Genomic DNA, 14,780 nt, shown 5'->3' with positions numbered 1-14,780 from the left:
AAAAATCTTTGCCAATTATACATCTGTCTGGTAGGTTTGCAACGTGACTTTGAACAGTTATATAAGCTCCTGAGGGTGGCAGAGAACTGAAGACACTCAGTCAGTGCCTAGCATATTACAAGGTACCATGGTTATTTTGTTATTTTATTTCTAGTTAGTGTGTGTGTGTGTGTGTGTGTGTGTGTGTGTGTGTGTGTGTTTGAGATGGAGGGGGAGCCAGCCTGTGGAGGCCAGAGAACTTGAAGGAGTTGGCTTCTTTCCTTTCCTCATGTGTGTCTTGGGGATCAAACTCAGGTCTTTGGCCTTAGCCTAAAGCTCCATTATCCACTGGGCCATCCTGCTGACCTGCCATGGTTATTTCATCATTTGGTTCCCAGATACTGTTGGCTCTTGAAGTCCTCTACTTTGTGTTTCTGCGAAAGAAAACACCCAAGTATAAAAAAGCCAGGAAGACTGAGAGGCGGGGCCGTGGATGGTCTGGAGAGTGATCAAGGCTCTTAAGAGGTTAATTCCTTGTCACTTGAATGAGGTCATTGACCAGGGGCACATGAGTCAGGTGGCTTGTGTGGCAGAGGTGGAAGAGGCTCTCTGGATTGTCTGGGTTAGGTTAGAGAGGGTGTGGAGGTGTTTTAAAAAGAGGGAGGGGGAGGAGGAGGTCACATGGATTTGGTTGAATTTGGACCCTGGTAACCTTTCACTACTGACTCCATCTGTCCAGGACTTTCACTAACCAGAGGGGACAAAACATATCTCCTAGAGACTTTGTTTCTTCCAACAAGAGTCTCATTGTGCAACCCAGGCTGCCCTCACATCCTCCATCCTCCTGCCTCAGCCTCCCAAGAGTGCTACCATTACAGATGCACCTTGCTTTTACCTTCCTCCCTTCCTTGAGTAGTGAGATAATTTTAAATATTTGATAAATTTATTAATATTAGGTCAGGCAGGGGAAAGAGGTTGAGCCTCATGCAGTATGGACATGAACCACTGTTGGATACGAACATCTGATTATCTGTGGTCATTATTAGGGAACTTCAACAATGAGCTGTGTTGCTTACAGGTGTTCTCATTTTTCTGGGGTGCTGCATGTTGGAGGTGAACAGAAAACTGTTTTCCTTTCCTCCTTTGTGAGGAAATAAAACTTGGTGGTGGTGGGGAACTTCAAGAGTAAGTTGCTATTTGCTTATTGGGTTGTTTATTAGTTTGTGTATTGTTGAGTGCTCATGTGGAGGTCAGAAGACAATTTTTAAAAGTTGGTTCTCATGCCGGGCGGTGGTGGTGCACGCCTTTAATCCCAGCACTCGGGAGGCAGAGCCAGGCGGATCTCTGTGAGTTCGAGGCCAGACTGGGCTACCAAGTGAGTCCCAGGAAAGGCGCAAGCTACACAGAGAAACCCTGTCTTGAAAAAAAAAAAAAAAGTTGGTTCTCTCCAGGGGTCCTCAGGGGTCTGCTGAGGACTTCAGGGTCACCCAACAGACACTAATATCTGCTGGGCCATCTTGACGCCACCCCTCCTCACCACCTCTGCCCTTTTTTGACAGGGTCTCACACTCACAGCTGAAGCTGGCCTGGACTCTAGTCTATATTATTATTTGTAACTTATGTGACTCGTGAGCTGTAGTTTTTTTCCCTGAACATTCTGCAAAGTTTTCAGGTTTTTTTTCTTTTCTGTTTTTTTTTTTTTTTTTTTTTTTTTCTCCCTGACTGGCTTCCTAGTTAATGATTTAGTTATTCTAGAACTGTTTACTACATACAGGCAGAAGGGCCTGACCAGCAGGTCCTAAAGATAGGACATAAAGAACAGTGGGTGGGGCAGCCCAAGGCCCTGAAACAGGATGCAAAGATAATGAATGGCACTGGTCAGCTCCAGATATGCTAAGCCCAGGACCCCAGAAACAGATGTGGAAGGGACAGTGGATGATAGTGGCCCTTGCTCGCTAGATCAGATCAAAGTGCCCTCATGACTCCTGTCAGTGGGGCACGAGCAGGGTGCTGGTGCCGCCCTCCTCCCATCCTTCCTTCCTCCTTTCTTCCTTCCCTCCCTCCCTCCCTCCCTCCCTTCCTTCTCCTTCCTCCCTTTCTTCCTCCCTTCCTTCCTTTCTCTCTTTCTTTCTTTTAAAAGGACAGGGTTTCTCTGTGTAACCCTGACTGCCTTGGAACTCACTCTGTAGACCAGGCTGGCCTCAAACTCAGAGATCAGCCTGCCTTTCTGCCTCCCAAGTGCTGGTGTGCACCACCACCTCCTGGCTCCTAGTAAACTTTTCAGTTATAACGGTCTGAATTCTAGGTAAAATGGGCTTCTGAGGGAAGCATGCCCCTTTCCTAGGGCTGCCCCTGGGGGAGGCACATGGGAAGAAACCACAGGGAGAAGGGAAACGCTGGCTCCAGCCTGCGAGGATCAGCATGGCTGCTTGCCTGGTCCCCTCGGCCTCAAATGGATTTGTGTTTCTCGCCGGCTCTGGCTAAACTCCTGCTGACTGTGTGATCTACTCCTGTGTCTGGACTAAATTCTTCTCCTGGAGAACATAAGAATTGAGACTGCTTCTGGGCTTGAGACCAGAGGAAGCCAGGGACCTCCCCACAGCACAGCTGTATAGTAAAATCAAAAGGATGAAATCTATGCCACAAATATAAAGTGATGAGGCATGAATAAAATTGATTTTATGAGAAAACAAGTATCGTAATGATTGCAGTTTTGTTCAGTTAAGAAGCATGTGCAAATTCTGTTCCGCCTTTCACATGTCATGTTTTCATCTGTTGAGCATTAATGAACCCTGCTTGGTTTGTATCCATGAACTTCTAGATGTTTAAATCTATGTTGCAGTACTGGGGTGTGGCATTGAAGAAGACATTCTGTGTAGTAGACACCATACAGGTAGCTCTTGTGTGTTCTTGTGTGTGTGTGTGTGCACATGTGCATTCTCGTAGAGGCCAGAGTTGATGTTAGGTGTCCTTGTCTATCAGTCTCCACCTTAATTTTTGAAACAGATTCTCAAACCAACTGGCTGGTGAGTCCCATCTGCCTGTGTCAGCCTTCTCAGTACTGGGGTTTTAGGTATACTGTGCTGGGTTTTCTAGATGAGTGATGGAACTCAACTAAAGTTTTCCAGCTTGTGGGACACATACTTTACCATTGCCACCATCGCCAAAGCACTGGGGCTTTTTCCCCACTGACCACATGTTTGAACTGGAGTCCAGGAGAGAGGAAGAGGAAGCACACTAGTGTAGAATCTAGTTTAACTTTGGATGTTGGTCCTCAGGAGTTCTTCTCTGTTCTTCTCTGAGCAGGACAGCCTTGGCTGGCCAGTGATCCCCAGGGATCCTCCTGTTTCTGTGTCCCCAGCATGTGCTACCACAGCCTGTACTTTCATGTAGGTTGGGGAGAGCTCAAGACCTCATGCCTGCAAGGCTAACTCTCTGCCAACACAGGAACTTGTATTTCAACTCAAATGACACATGATTTTGATAGTTTGACTGATTTGGGGATCATTTCAATTTAGATCCATCAGACACTCTTCTAAATACCTTCACTAATTTTTCTGATAGGTAATCACCTAAACTCTTATATCCTCTCCTGACAGGAACTCATTACCACCATGCCATCAAGGTTATTTCATCAGTGGTTGCATGCAATATTATGCTTCCATAGAAGTCATTGTTTACTATCCTGTGTGTACTGGGTCAACTTCTTTGGACAGAATTTTATACTCCTTAGGGTATTGGTTTTGAGTGTAGATCTGGGTTCTACCTACTAAACTCACTTTCCTAATGCATATAATAGGTAGGTTTTTTACCCACCTTGAAAGACTGCATTAAAGTTTAAATGGAAAAATAAAAACAACAGACTGCCCTGGCCAGAAAGATTCTTGAATGCCATCAGACAACCTTTTCTTTTAGGGGAAATGGAGGACGGTCCGGGTCTTGCTGTGTAACCCAAGCTAGCCTCCTATGGCAGCCTCCTAACTGCTAGAATAATAGGCAAGCCCTGCCACACTCTGTCAGTTATCCTAAACTGACTGTTCTTATTAATGTCATTTAATCTCCTCTTCATGATGAATTTTTATTTCTTACTTTAAAAAGTTGCCAGCCGGGTGGTGTGGTACACTCCTTTAATCCTAGCACTTGGGAGGCAGATCTCTGAGTCTGAGACCAGTCTGATCTACAGATTGAGTTCCAGGACAACCAAGGCTACACAGAGAAACACTGTCTTATAAAAAATTTTTATTTTGTTGCATTTTCTTATTGTGTGTGTGTGTGTGTGTGTGTGTGTGTGTGTGTATGTGGTGTATGTGCATGTGTGCATGCCCCAGAATGCATGTGGAGGTCAGAGGACAACATGCGTCTTAAGCTTATCTTTCTCTCTCCACATTAAAAAAAAAACAAAAAACAAAAAAAAATTTCCATGTATGGAATTTCCTGGTCATAAATATTAAAGTGATTTATTACAGTTACATTGAAATCATAGTCATGCTTTGACTTTTTGTATTTTGAGACAGTGCCTATGTGTATAGTTCAAACAGGCCTGGAACTCGCTCCACAGGTGAACTGCTGATCCTGTTGCCTCAGCCTCTTCCTACAATAACCTTCTGTGTTTTCAGAAAAGTGATTCTGATTTTACACTAAGTTCTCTGTTGTTCTCTAGGAATGTGGGCAATCTATGTTCACTGGAAGACAGGGAATGGATGGTAGAAGGCAAACTAATGAATTTGACCCATTGCATTTGAGAGAAAGTTAGTCTGAAGAAATGGGACGTTTATATTTTAGACTATCAGGAAAAGGATGCACTTTATTATAGATACTTCTATTGAAAGTATTGGCGCTGTCATTTTCTTAGTAAAAAGTGAATGTGTGTTTAGAATTGTTTGTAACTTTCATTCATATTACCAGTCTACAGCAGGAAGCAGAACAAATGTTAATTTTATGAAGTCATTTTATATATTGTCTTGTTCTGTGTTTTTATTTTTAGGACCGGAGTAGGCCCTATGACACTTTTAACTTGCACTCCTTGGAGAACTCCTTAATGGATATGATAAGGACTGATCATGAGCCTCTGAAAGGTAAACACTACCCTCCCAGTGGCCCACCAATGAGTTTCGCTGATATAATGTGGAGGAATCATTTTGCAGGTTAGGAATATTCATATGTCCATTCTTGCTTGGTGTTTTAAGCAAAAATCAGCTTTTTAATAATTGTGATTTTTTTGTTGTGTTGTGTTTGTTTGTTTGTTTTGCTTCTGTAAAGCATTGTGGAATGTATTTAAAGTTGATTTTGTTTTTTAACCTGGGTTCAGCTACCTACAGTAATCATAGTTGGTAACCTTAATCTGTTTCTCTGGAAGAAGTCTATATTGGGTAGCTGAGGTCATGGTTATAGCATGAAACTAGAAGCCAAATTTTCTGGGCTTTGTACATTTGGAATCCTTCGCTGAATCTGTAGAATTCATTTAAGTCCAGGTGTACCTCAACAAAGTAAATTAGTCTTCAAAACCCCTTCAGAAAGCTTCATAGATATGGTTAGCATTGTGTTAGCATTTAACACCTTTCTAGTATAGGAGCATCGCAGCACAGCTCCTTCGTAGATACGGTCCCGTGGTGCTGGAGTCTAACACCTTCGTGTGTAGGAGCATTGCTGTGCAGCCGATGTGCAGCCAGTGGGCCTTTGCACAGTGTGGGCTAAAGTACACGGAAGGTATCTTAGAGGGCATGCATGTTTTGAGTTCAGTATGAGGTAACGTATTGCAAAATCGACAATAGTAGGACTTATAGAGCCCATGTAAACTCTTAATTAGAGATGGTTCTTTTTATAGATTATTCAACTGTAATGCAAGTTGCTGGTGTGGAAATATCCACTCCATTTTGGGTTAGGACTTTAATTAAAAACTGAACAGTTTGCCACAGGGATGGCCATCTTGAGGGAACTCCACATCTTCTGAAATTGTGAGGACTTTTTTCTCTCTGGCGTTCACTAGGCCCTTATCTAGAATGTGACCAACTGAACCTCTGACATTTGTTTCCTCCCCAGAATCCTTTGCACCATTTTCTTGTCACACTCATCATTTTCCTGCTTGCTTTTCTTATTTTCCAGTGAGGAAGAGTAGTAACAGTAGGCAACAGAGAAAATAAAGGGTCTGGAGAAAAACTAGATTTTAAGGCCTTCAGCAAAAGAAGGAAGAAAAAAAAATTTGCTGTTATATTTAGTCACTTACCACATCTTTCTTCAGTTAAAGATTAGGTCCATGGTAATTTGAAGCATGTTATACTTAGAGGTGTGAACGATGTAAAAAAAAAAAAACACCGATATTCACAGATTGTTTTGTTTTTAGACTGTTTTGAGGTTACATTTGTCATTTTCCTCTCCCATGGTCGCCTCTCTTGATCATTCGACCATTTAACCTTCTGTGTATACCTCCTGTATCTTGGTCTGGATTCTCTGCTTGCTCGCTCTTTCTTCTTTCTTTTTTTGAGGCAGGTTTCTTTTTTCTTTTTTTTTTTTTTTTTTTTTTTTCGAGACAGGGTTTCTCTTGTGTAGCTTTGCGCTTTCCTGAACTCACTTGGTAGTCCAGGCTGGCCTCGAACTCACAGAGATCCGCCTGCCTCTGCCTTCCGAGTGCTGGGATTAAAGGCGTGCGCCACCACCGCCCGACTTGAGGCAGGTTTCTTACTGTATAGTTCAGGCTGTCCTAGAACACATTATTTTTCTCAGGATGACCATGGAACTCAAGACAATCCTCCTGCCCCATCCTTGTGAGTGCTAGGATTATAGGGGCACACCACTGTATTCTTTCAGTAAAAAATTAGGAAAGGATTTTAGATTATGGTCTCTACATTGATTTTTTTGCTTAGAATTTTATGCATACTGGTAAAGCAGAAGCTGTTTGCCACATGAAGTAGAACACTGGCACAGGGAGAGAGGGTAACCTCCCTGTAATGTAAAGATCTTTCCCATTTGTAGTGTCCTTTTTCAGCTGCGGGCCCCACTATCTCTGCAGACTTTTCTTTACTAGCAAATATGAGGTCAAAGACTGCTTCACCATACATGTATTATGGCCTACTGAGTTGGGAGACCTTTAGTATGTACTTTTTTATAGTCTGAATATGGTTTCACCTTCCCAATTTGTCATACTGAACTGCATGACTTCCTATAAACAGACTGCTTCCCTGAGGTCAGTGACATCACTATGTCCCTGTGGTCAGTGACATCACTTGCACCTTTAAGAAAATATTTTGACACTGGGCATGGTGGTGCACATCATAATCTCAGCACTTGGGAAGCAGAGGCAGGAAGGTGATACAAGCACAAGGCCAGCCTGAGCTTATACATAACAAGTACCTGGCCACACAGAGCTGTATAGGGAGACTTGTCTCAAAAAAAAAAAAAAAACAAGAACAAGAACAAAGAAGGAAGAGGAGAAAAGAAAATGTGTAAGATACTTTTAGCTTTAAAAGTAAAGAAAATTGTCAGAATAAAAGGTGGCTAAAAAGTTGGGCTGGAGGGATAGTTAAGTCTTCAGGCTGGAAAGATAGCTCAGTCTTCGGGCTGAAGAGAGGGATAGCTGAGTCTTCAGGCTGGAGGGATAGCTCAGTCTTCAGGCTGGGGAGATAGCTCAGTCTGAGTACTTGTCTTGCACCATGATGGCCTGAGCTCAATCTCTGAACCCAGTTAAAAGAGCTGGGTATGCTAGCATGTGCTCACAATCCCAGTGCTGGGGAGAGACAGGCAGACTCAATTGGCCAGCATGTCTAGCCTGCTTGATGAGTTCCAGGCCATGAGAGACCCCATGTCAAAAACAAACAAAACCACAACCTCACCAAAAACATGTGGACGGTATCTGAGGAACAACAGCAGAGATTGTCCTCTGTCGGATCTCCACATGCATACATGTCTACACACATGAACATGCATATACATATAAGTAACTTAAAGCATAAGAAACATTATGATGGTGTAGTCTTTAGTTTTTATTTTCTATAATAATAAATACCAATATTTCTCTCTGATTTATAATTTATTGTTAGAACATAAATTTAGACTTTCCAGGTTTTTTCTATCCCAGGTAATGCTGCTGTAAGTTTTTCTTCATGTAGCTTTTGCTTAAGGCACATTCATAGTGATGGTCTATGGGTCCAAAGATAGAAGCATCAGGGTAGGTTGAACGTTAGGGGCTAGATGAAACATTAGGGCACCTACTATGTGCTGGGAAGTGCTTTGCCCGGTTCCACCTTTTCTTTCCTTCCTAAGTATCCTCCTTAGACCCTTGATCTTGATCTTTTTCCTCTTGAATGTGGGACACTGTTTGTGGGGTGGGGTAGGGTATGTGTATGTCTCAAAACTCATTACAGAGTTGGATTTGGGGGTGCTTATTTGCACTGGTGTTATTCTTAGAACTCAGTTTTCTTTAGGAAAAATCCCACATTCTTGCTTACTATAAAAAAAGAAATTTTCAAATAATATGTAGTGGGTCAAAAAAGAAAGTTAGAAAGCCTACTGTAGGCTCAATACCTAGAAATAGCCAAGTTATTCAGTTGTCTTTATTAAGAGCCTCCCAGACATCCTACATTTTCTATGTAGGAGATGAAATTTCAAAACACAACCTTTATAACTTTGTAGTCAGTCCAAACTAGATTTGAGTTCTTTATCCGCCCCTAGTTGGCTATTGAACTGAATACATGAGCTTCTTTAAAACCTTGTAATTAAGATAAAACACCTTATAAAATAGGTGGGAAGATGAGATCCCTGGCACCAGGAACTGTGCAGATACTGCATGTGATTTTCTGTGGAGGTGAGCGTGGCTTATTCCTTGACCCCTGTAATAAACTAAGCCATAACAGTACAGATTTATTCCTTGACCAGACTACAGGTCAGTGTTGGCTGCAAATTGTCACAGTTTTTTATTTTCCATAGATAAGTAGTGATTATTGAAGGATAAATCATCATTTTCAAAAGCCATGTGTAGGAGAAAGAAAACTGCCCTAAATTACTTTCTAAAACTGTCTATCTGAATAACATAGCTGTCTTAGTATTCTGTTGCTGTGAAGAGACACCATGACCAAGGCAACTTACAAAAGAAAGTATTTAGTTGGAGGCTTGCTTGCAGTTTCAGAGGGTGAGTCCATGACCACCATGGCAGGCAGGCATGGAACTGGAGCAGCAGCTGAACACATAAATCTCAAGTTGGAGGTATCTGGGGGAGGGCAGTGGGGGAGAGAGAGAGGGGGGAGGAGGGGAGGGGAGGGGAGAGGGAGGAGGAGAGAGACGAGAGAGAAAAGACAGAGAGACTGGACCTAGTGTGGGCATTTGAAATCTCAAAAAGCCCAGCCCTAGTGACAAACCTTCTCCAACAAGGCTACCTCCTAATCTTTTCCAAAATAGTTCCACCAAGCATTCAAATATGATGTAAATAACTTCATGATATACTTAAAATGGACATGGTGCATATTCACAGTGGTAGTCGTATAGAAGATATCAGTATCTATTGTTTAAGAAATATTTAGTGAATAATTTTATTCAAGTATTCTTTTTTTTTTTTTTTTGGTTTTTTGAGACAGGGTTTCTCTGTGTAGCTTTGCGCCTTTCCTGGAGCTCACTTGGTAGCCAAGGCTGGCCTCGAACTCACAGAGATCCGCCTGGCTCTGCCTCCTGAGTGCTGGGATTAAAGGCGTGCGCCACCAACGCCCGACTCTCAAGTATTCTTTTAATTCAAGAAAAAGAAAGGGCTAGTGTGAGAGCAGGAAATTTAGGGAAAAAAGACTTCCGTTTCAGTTAATCAGACCTGAGAGGTTTTTTGTTGTGTTTGTGCTCATGCTGGCTCCGTCTAGATGATGAATCACAAGGAGTGCCTTCTGTGGGATGCAAGTGTGTACAGCTCGATGGTCGAGCCCTTGTGCGGAAGCCTCTTGTTTGAATCCTGCAGGAAAAGGAAGGGAAAAAAGTACCTTCTGTTGCAGTCACCGGCTGGTTCAGTGGGACTGTGACAGAGCGCAAATAAGGTCTTTGTGTCTTACACCTTGTATATCTTTTTTGGTTGAGAGACCCCTCATACTGATGAGACAGGAGGGTTTTGAGACAAATATAAATTTATGAATATTGATACTTTGTTTTTAAACACAGAAGTCTTTGGATTAGCAGAGATAGGAGTGGTTGGTGGAAGGATCTGATCTCTCCTCAAATCCAACCCTCCTCCTAACTGTAGGGAAAGAGATTTCTAGTGTTAGAAATAAGAGGAGAGAAAGGAAAAAAGATTCATCACTGTACTCTCTCTGTATGAGACTGTCTTCGGACTTGAAAACCTGTAGTCATTAGGCTTGATTGGCCAATGACCTTTCCTACTAGAATAAACAAGGAAATAGCAGCTATATGCTTTGGACAAAGTAGCTGATCGCTAGAAAGCGAGCTCCCATCCTCTGGCTGAGGAAGCACATACAGCAGCAAGGGGTTCCTTCATCCCTGCATCCTCACTTCACACCAGAGTCCTAGTCTGCGGACTGCCCATAGTGACTGATGAACTGGTTCTGTGTATTTGGATTTTCTCTTCCTTTGTCAGTCATGGAACTGAGATTTGAAAAATGAAAAGAGCAGGTGTTGGTTGAGAACTCAGATTGAAGGGCCTGCATTTCAGAGGTATACTGAAAAAGTCTGAGGAAAAAATAGCTCATTTTCTGGTAATAGTGCTTCAGCACATTTAAGTTGACAGAACTTGGAAGATATGAATGCCACCCCTTTGCTGTTACAGAGACACTTTTCTCTATTCATCATATTTAAATGTAATATGACAGACTTACACAAAATTGGTTCCCTTTGGGGAATTTTTAGGTTCCCTTGTTTTTTTAAAAGACATGTATGTTCATTACATTTTCTTTTGACTTGATCCTCCAGAAGAAAATATGCTGTCTATTCTGTAGCTTGAATCATTGCTCAGTTTTATTTCAGTGTCAACTTCTTTCGACCTATGTCGGTTTGTCCTTTACAAAGTTAGCCGAGTCTTAGCTGCACGTGTGTCCCAGTTTGATTCCCAACACCTAAAGGGAAGGACAAAAGGACCTTATCAACTGCTGGAGACAGACTGAATCACCAAGAAGTGATTGTTCTTGTCTGTGTATTTCCAACCTCCTCCTCTCTTGGAGGCTTACTTGGTCACCCAGGCTAGCCCTGAACCCCTGCACTTAGGAGATCTCCTTGTCTCACCTTCCCTTTGCAGTTGTGACTAAAGGTAGCCTTGTTCTGTTACTTTGCCCGATTCCCATCCCCCAAGGGTTTCTCTGTGTAGCTTTGTGCCTTTCCTGGAACTCGCTTTGGAGACCAGGCTGGCCTTGAACTCACCGAGATCCGCCTGGCTCTGTCTCCCGAGTGCTGGGATTAAAGGTGTGCTGCACCACCACCACCACCACCACCACCACCACCACCACTCGGCTACTTTGCCCGATTTAAAATACGTTTTGTTTTTGTTTTTTTCGACACAGGGTTTCTCTGTGTAACAGCCCTGGCTGTCCTCGAGCTCTCACTGTAGCCCAGGTTGGCCTCAAACTCAATGATCCCCCTGCCTCTGCCTCCCAAGTGCTGGGATTAAAGGCGTGCGCCACCACTGCCTCGCTCAAGATATGACCATTTTCATCACCTAACAGTTATAAAAGGAAGATTACACCTGGGTACTAACTTCTGTAATTCTAATTCAGTTGAGCTGCAGCTTTAACCAAGAAAACAAGTGCAAAGGATTTAAGAATTGATGGCAGTTGTGATGTGATGGCAAGCATGCCTGTGGCCCCAGCTGCTAGGAAGGGTGTGACTGGAGCCCACAGTACAGCCTGTCCCTCCCTGGGGAGGGGGAGGGGAGAGGGGACGGGGGAGGAGGGGGGAGAGAGGAGAGAGGGGGAGAGAGAGAGAGAGAGGGAGAGAGAGAGAGAGGGAGAGAGAGGGAGGGAGAGGAGAGAGAGAGGGGGAGAGGGAGAGGGAGGGGAGAGGGAGGGAGAGAGAGGTTGAGAGGGGGAGAGGGAGAGGAGGGGAGAGACAGAGGGAGAAGGGGGAGAGGGAGAGAGAGGGAGAGGGAGTGGGGGGGAGAGAGAGTCCTATAGTACCACTTGTAGGAATCTGTTTTCTTTTTCTACCATGTCCCAGGCACTGAATTTGGGTCATTGGGCTTGGTGGAGAGTTTATTTGCTCAGCCTCAAGATCTGCCCCCCCCCTTTCTGTTTTGAGACAGGGTCTTACTGTGGAGCTAAGCAGGTCTTAAATTCAAGATTCACCTGCCTCAGCCTTTGAGACCTGGTATTATAGGCATATCCACCACACCCGACTTCACTGTTTCTCTGGGAGTGTATCTCTAACTTTTTAGAAAAAATAGGTAAAATTTAGAAGACTTTTTTCTTAAACAAAGCACTACATTTTCTTTGAAGCTGCTTAAGTACTTGACTTTTTTTTAGAGTAAAGTGTGTGATTAAAGAAAGATGTGTTAATGTGCTGAAGAACTGGCTTTCATACTAATTATGAATTAATAAAAAATCCAGTTTTTATTTGGACACAAAAGTATGGGTTTTCTTTGGCTCTGAAATTGGAATAATTGTAGATTTTAAAATATGAATCAATTGAGTCTATGAAGATGTAATGTTTTTTTCCATTCTAAACAAACATAACTCAATTCTCTGCCCTCTGTCTCCATCCTCTCCTAAGTCCTGTCGGTTATGTCCTGTGATATGAGCAAAGTGGGGCAGTCTCAGATTTCCACAGCATCGTTTAATTTAGTAAGACGACGACGGATGCCTTCCAGCTTCTGAAACCTTATATTTTACACTATGCTTGAATGATAGCTAGCGGCAAGAACACTTTAAAAATAGCAGACTCATGGACAGGTGACAGATGTCACACTGGCAGCACCAGACTGCAGTAACAAAATCACCAGATGTCACACGCTCAGTCCTGTTTTCACAGCTGATTCAACAGCAGCATTTGTGGGACAAAAGGAAGCGAAAAGAAATGGCCTCTTCTGAATTTAGCATCGAGGTTTCTCTGCCACTACACTCTTTCTCTTCCAAAATCCTGTAATAGGTGTTAAAGTTTAGATGCACAGTACACTAAGAAGAATTATAAGATGATCACAGTCTTAGGAAAGAAAGCTTCATGTTTTCTACAGTGAAAAGTATAAATAAAAACTGACTGTGGTAGACTTTAGTGATCTTATTTTTTCCATATATTCTAATTTTTATTCAATGAAAATAGATTGCATTTATATGCTAAACTACTTTTTGGAGAGATAAACTAAAAAGTCATATTTAACTTTACCAAAAGCATTATATTTAGTAGGAAATCTAAATTATATTCAGGTTATAGATTCTAGGGATCCAGTATTGACAGAGTTCCTTTCAAGATTTATGTTACTTTTTATCCAAAGATCCATTGAAAAAAAATTAGGGAGAAGACAAGAAAAGGTAAAAACTACTCCTTTTTTTTTTCCAAGCAGCTGTGCCTCCCCCATCAGACCCAGCAGTCCTCCCCCATCAGACCCAGCAGTCCTCCCCCATCAGACCCAGCAGTCCTCCCCCATCAGACCCAGCAGTCCTCCCCCATCAGACCCAGCAGTCCCCCCATCAGACCAGCAGTCCTCCCCCATCAGACCCAGCAGTCCTCCCCCATCAGACCCAGCAGTCCTCCCCCATCAGACCCAGCAGTCCTCCCCCATCAGACCCCAGCAGTCCTCCCCCATCAGACCCAGCAGTCCTCCCCATCAGACCCAGCAGTGCCTCCTGCTCTGCTCCTTAAGACAGAGTTGCAAGTAACCAGTGAGGTAGAGGATGATAACTAAGAAGCAGCCACTACCTCTCAAGTTCATCAAGGTGAAACGTTCTAGCTCTTCAAGAAACTCAAAATGCCATGTAGCTGATCAAGCTCTGAGACTAAAAAGGGCAACATTCCAGAAACATAGAAACTTTATTTGGTGCAATGTCAGTAAAGTAGGTAATTCTCTATTATACAGGAATTGAAGTTAATGAAGAGCAACTAAATTTGGGGTCACTCAATGTCCTTGACAACCTTCCTTTATTGTTATAATATTAAGGATCATCTGTCCCTTTTAAGGATCCATACTGTCCTTTGAATATTCATTGATCAAACATTGAAGAGGTCCTGCTTTTCATGTTTTGTTTAAACAAGATCTCACTATATAGTGCTGACTGGCCTAGAATTCACAGAGATTGCCTGTACACCACTGTCTCTGACTTTTTCAAGATATTATTGTTTGGTTTTTGAGATGATTTTACTGTGCAGCTCAGGCTGACTTTGAAATTGTGATTCTTTTGCCCCTGCCTCTTCTGTGTGGGCTATAGATATGTGCCAGCATCTAACTAAAGAGATTCTGTTTTCCTTAAGTTCCAGTGGACAGTGAGTTTGAAGTCTTGATGGGATTTTATGTAGACTTTCTGGCAACTAGCTAGTGTGGTTGATGCCCTAGAATATGATGAAGATGAATCAGAGGATATTATTTTTAGTGTTCACGGATATTAGTTTTGGGTGTAAAGAACATTGATTTAATTAAATGAAACCAGAATGTAAATTTTTTCTTTCTTTTCTTTTTTTTTTTTTCCAAGACAGGGTTTCTCTGTGTAGCTTTGCACCTTTCCTGGAACTACTCTGTAGCCCAGGTTGGCCTGGAACTCACAGACATCCGCCTGCCTCTGCTGAGATTAAAGGCGTGCACACCACCACTGCCCGGCCAGAATGTAAATTCTTACTGAGTCAAATCTTGTTCTGGTGACAAATTTTTGTGAAATAGTTTTTCATATAGGTGTTGGTAGGAGACA

The 14,780-nt window shown here is 42.7% G+C and overlaps 1 protein-coding gene across 10 annotated transcripts in view; it reads left to right on the top strand.

The window, feature by feature from the left end:
• Cpeb3 (cytoplasmic polyadenylation element binding protein 3) overlaps positions 1 to 14,780 on the top strand; it is a 189,721-nt gene that overhangs the window by 72,832 nt on the left and 102,109 nt on the right. For 7 of the 10 annotated variants that reach the window (XM_037206527.1, XM_028882885.2, XM_028882882.2 and 4 more), the window contains exon 3: positions 4,964 to 5,123. In XM_037206527.1, the coding sequence (XP_037062422.1) occupies positions 4,964 to 5,123 (160 nt within the window). The remainder of the gene's footprint in view (positions 1 to 4,963; positions 5,124 to 14,780) is intronic. The other 3 variants (XM_028882888.2, XM_037206534.1, XM_037206531.1) reach the window with 1 other exon arrangement.

This window comes from Peromyscus leucopus, chromosome 1 (assembly GCF_004664715.2).
Source record: "Peromyscus leucopus breed LL Stock chromosome 1, UCI_PerLeu_2.1, whole genome shotgun sequence".
In the NCBI taxonomy this organism is placed as follows: domain Eukaryota; kingdom Metazoa; phylum Chordata; class Mammalia; order Rodentia; family Cricetidae; genus Peromyscus; species Peromyscus leucopus.
This window is presented reverse-complemented; position numbering and strand designations above follow the sequence as displayed.